We start from the raw sequence: 3,970 nt of genomic DNA, 5'->3' as shown, positions 1-3,970 counted from the left end.
ACACAATGGTTTCACTGCCATGCCACAACTGAGCACAAAACTCTTGTTAATGTCATGAATGTGCTAGAAACTGGAATTTATGTTACGGATTATATAATAGAGAAGTTCATTATTTAAAATCTTCATCTCATGAAGATTTTATTTTATGAATACAACTTAATACACTTTAATGTAATCCTGAGGTGCTGTTTTTAACAGTAATCAAAAAATTCAGGAGTCGGGACTAATAAACAAATGGAATTATTGCATGAGTTGACAATGGCTAATTAAGTATGATGCATAACATTACATACATAACAGTTTCAGTTATCTCAGTCATTTCAATTTAGTGGTTAAAACCCAAGTGCTACAAAAAAAGAATGAAGAAATGGCAAATATTCCAAGGATCAGCTGTTTCATGTTTCAGCAGCCATGTCGTCATGGAAACATGGGGCATAAGCATAACATGACTTTCACACAGAATAGTTAGATTGACAGTAAATCAATAACGAGTGTGAGAATGGGGATGCGGATCGGAAGGTATTTTCAACCAAAGGCACAACATATCAAATTCAAACTTCACTTATATGTCTGATCCTTCTGGTACAATTAGTGACAGGGGAGGTAATTTCACAAAGCGCTATTCTCAGAATCCTCAATCCATTTATATGTTCAAAGTGCTTGTCTGCAACTATCATTTTCCATTCAGCAGTGGGTCCATGGTCCTGCAAAATAAAGACTTTCCCATCAAATCTGGTCCAATTTCACTACAATTCCAGTAGAACTTAACACAATCAGTCAATGTATAAGAAGAACTTTTATTATGTGATACATTGTATGATATATTATATATTTCTATCTGGATTTTTTTTAGGGGGGATCTAAGTTTGGGGTCACCCTGTAAAATCGATCATACAGTATTGCATAAATTATTAGTCAAAATACCATTCCTGTTGCTTTTGTTATGTCTTTAGGTTTCACATACATTTGGGAGAAACGCACTTTACAGCTCGCCTTGTATTTTCTGCCATTGCTAAATTTCCTTTCATGAATGATATTTCAAATAAAAGCTATTCTTTAAGATATGTGTACAATATGTTATATTTACAATAACCCTGCTCCTCGTGGAAAGAATACATTGGAAATAAATGACAAATGTGTATGTTACCATTCTAAAAACCCAATACAATGAAATCCATCACAATGAGGAGGGCCACTAGAAAAGGATGAATCTGTGCCCACTTGATAAAATACCTCTAATACTTGTGTTTGAGCTGTGAATTGAAAACAGCCTGCTTTGGAGGTCAGTAAATAACAGTAATAAGCATAACAGTCAAGCATGGACCGTTTGATAGGCGGGAGTTTGTAATAGTGTGGTGCTGCCATCTGCTGGAGGACTGAGCTCCCCATCAGTCAAATCTCCATCCGTATGGTGGTGGCTGCCTTTTTGCTCTCTTGTGGCTGCTGCACAGAAAAGAAACAAAGACGTGGTGACACAGTGAACCATCTCAACATCATTCTACTTATCAAGCTGAGCAGCAGCTAAATACATTTTAATTGGGCTGTGTGAAAGCTACCTTGTGCATGCGGCGTCCTCCTGTCTCAGGGTCTCTATGTCGGTGAATTCTACGGCATGTCCTCCTCCTCTGGTTTTAAACACCGGACCCTGTAAAGACAAAGACCAGGGAAAAGACAAAAGGACGCATTAGGTGCATTGTGTCCACCACAGACCCTTCCAACAGGCTTCCAGTGTCAAAGAATGGACATGTTGCACCACATTGACCTGCTATGGGCTGAGAATGTGTTGCTTGGTGCAGTTTAAAACATTTCAATTTGTGTCTAAAACCTTCCCCTTTTCAGCTTATTTTACCTTGATGAGTTGGGTCTGGATCTCACCATCGGAGGAGGCAACCTCCTGATGTGTGATCATGTACTTTCTGACACTTGGACAGGGACTTCTCGCTGATGGGGGCAGATACCGTGATGGAATTCTGGAGAACGGGCTGCAAAACTCTATCCAGGTCCAGGGTGGTGGAGGGCTTGTGGTCCATCCATTTCTCATCGTGACCAACAGAGCGGGACGAGCGGGACCACCGGTGCAGCGGTGAGGGTATCGCCGTCTACACAGATCAAGAGTGAGTGAGTGTAATTTTGACTAAGGAAGTGTGGGTTCTAAATGATGGGACATGTTATCTTCTCACCCTTGTCTCAACAGATGTCCAATCACCATCCATATAATTGCCCTCCTTGGTGCAGCTGCCTTCTGGTGCTCTCCTTCACAGAAACAAAGACATGGTGACACAGTGAACATTCTAAACATCATGATCTCCATCCAACCATCCATCGTCAGGACTGTCTGTCTGTCTGTCCTTCACATAGTTCTCTCCACAACTGTTGGTCTGATTGACTTCAAACTGAGGGGGTGGACTGAGTGCAGAGCGCTGCTTTTGTGCAATTTGGACGCGCAACACATTCAATCCTTTATATTTATTTGTATAAAAGTGAGCAAGTGGGCAATATCTGCCTGTCTGTTTCAATTTCTGTCCCACTGATGATGTCACAATGCCTATGACATCATCAGTGAGAAGATGATTTTGGTCAACAATGTCACTGGATGATATGTCTGAACATGGCCTTAGATTCAGATGGCATGGTGTGCAGATTTTAATAACATGTGGGTCGTCCTTACCATGACAATAGGCCTTCCAAAGTCCAGTATCCAGTTTTGCACCGTGAGACAGAGCCATAGGTCCAAATGGAAGTGTAGCCTTTTCTTCTGTGGCACTTTCTCCTTCGCAACAGGTTGGCTGTCAACAGATGTTTACAGTGGCTGCAGGTCATGCAACACAACCTCATGTACAGCAGCAAATAACAATAGGTGGTTGTGTGGGGAATACTGTGGTAAAGGACACCATACTAGTGTACTCAATTCCCGTTTAAATAGCCTACATTTTCCTCTGCTATCCTTTGCTTGCCATGTTAAACGTTAGTCTGCTAATCTCATATTAAGGAAGAAAAGCACTGTGTTTACAGATATTTGAGTGGTTAGGTGTGTTTACAGTGTGCCCACTGGCCCCAGCTGTCTCTCCTGTGTCTCCAGTACTTTATCTCCCTCTCTTGTGTGCACTGTCCACATACACATACTAAACAGTGCTTGGATTTCTCATGCTCCTTTAAAAACAACAACAAACTAAAACATAGCAAATCACATACAGTATAGGAATGTGTGTGTTAATTGTGTGCGCAATTGTGTGCATATACTTTTTTTTAACCCCTAAGATCATGTTTAGAACATCATAGTCAAGATGATTTTCACAGAGCGACGTCAAGACCTTTAGATGTACTGATGCCTTTGTCTTTGTGGTGCTTCTCCAGGCTCTGTCTCAAAGATCTAGCCCCTATCTTACTGCTCAATTGGTCTAACGGTCAGTCACATCATGCAAACGAGAGGAGAGCATAGATATGACAACAGAACACTGACTCAAAAGCTTATATTACACACAAACCTATTTTGTGTTGTCTGGAAGTCGTTGCCTTGACGTTTTCGTACAGCCTGCATTCTCGGTTCAGTGGTGTTTGGGGTATTTCTGTCTGACTCCACAAACTGTCTGCAGTGCGGTGGTGAAAGAAAAGTTCAGCTGCACGCGCTGTCAGTGTCACCTGGCTGTCAGTCGATCACTTCCTAGTTGCTGCCTTGGTCCCGCCCATCCGCTCATTCTACCAATCATATTGCAGCGGAAGAATTCTGAGAACTTCTTCTTCTTCTATGGTGTTTTTGCATCCTTTAAGTTGCATTACCGCCTCCTTCTGGATTTATCCATCCACTGTTTCCCTAATCAGCAGTGCTTCTCAAAGTGGGGTACTAGTACAGGGAGGACCCCCAGGAGGTCATTGAGGGGGTTCCTACGGGCTACATAAGACAAAAAAGATTGGGAACCACTGCATTCAGCTGGATTAATTCTCTGGACGTTCCCTCTGGACTTTTAGTAGC

General features: G+C 41.9%; 1 protein-coding gene across 1 annotated transcript; it reads right to left on the bottom strand.

The window, feature by feature from the left end:
* Positions 1-946: 946 nt before the first annotated feature.
* On the bottom strand, positions 947-3,590 carry LOC310790916 (uncharacterized protein). The gene is made up of 6 exons (XM_083652627.1): positions 3,486-3,590; positions 2,669-2,786; positions 2,181-2,253; positions 1,850-2,099; positions 1,557-1,645; positions 947-1,443 (listed from the first exon to the last, which is right to left on the bottom strand). Exons 2-6 carry the CDS (start codon positions 2,724-2,726, stop codon positions 1,389-1,391), a joined length of 525 nt encoding a protein of 174 aa, XP_083508753.1. The 5' UTR covers positions 2,727-2,786; positions 3,486-3,590; the 3' UTR covers positions 947-1,388.
* Between the last annotated feature and the right edge of the window lie 380 nt (positions 3,591-3,970).

This window comes from Poromitra crassiceps (genome assembly GCF_964638095.1).
Source record: "Poromitra crassiceps genome assembly, chromosome: 16".
Classification (NCBI taxonomy): Eukaryota; Metazoa; Chordata; class Actinopteri; order Beryciformes; family Melamphaidae; genus Poromitra; species Poromitra crassiceps.
This window is presented reverse-complemented; position numbering and strand designations above follow the sequence as displayed.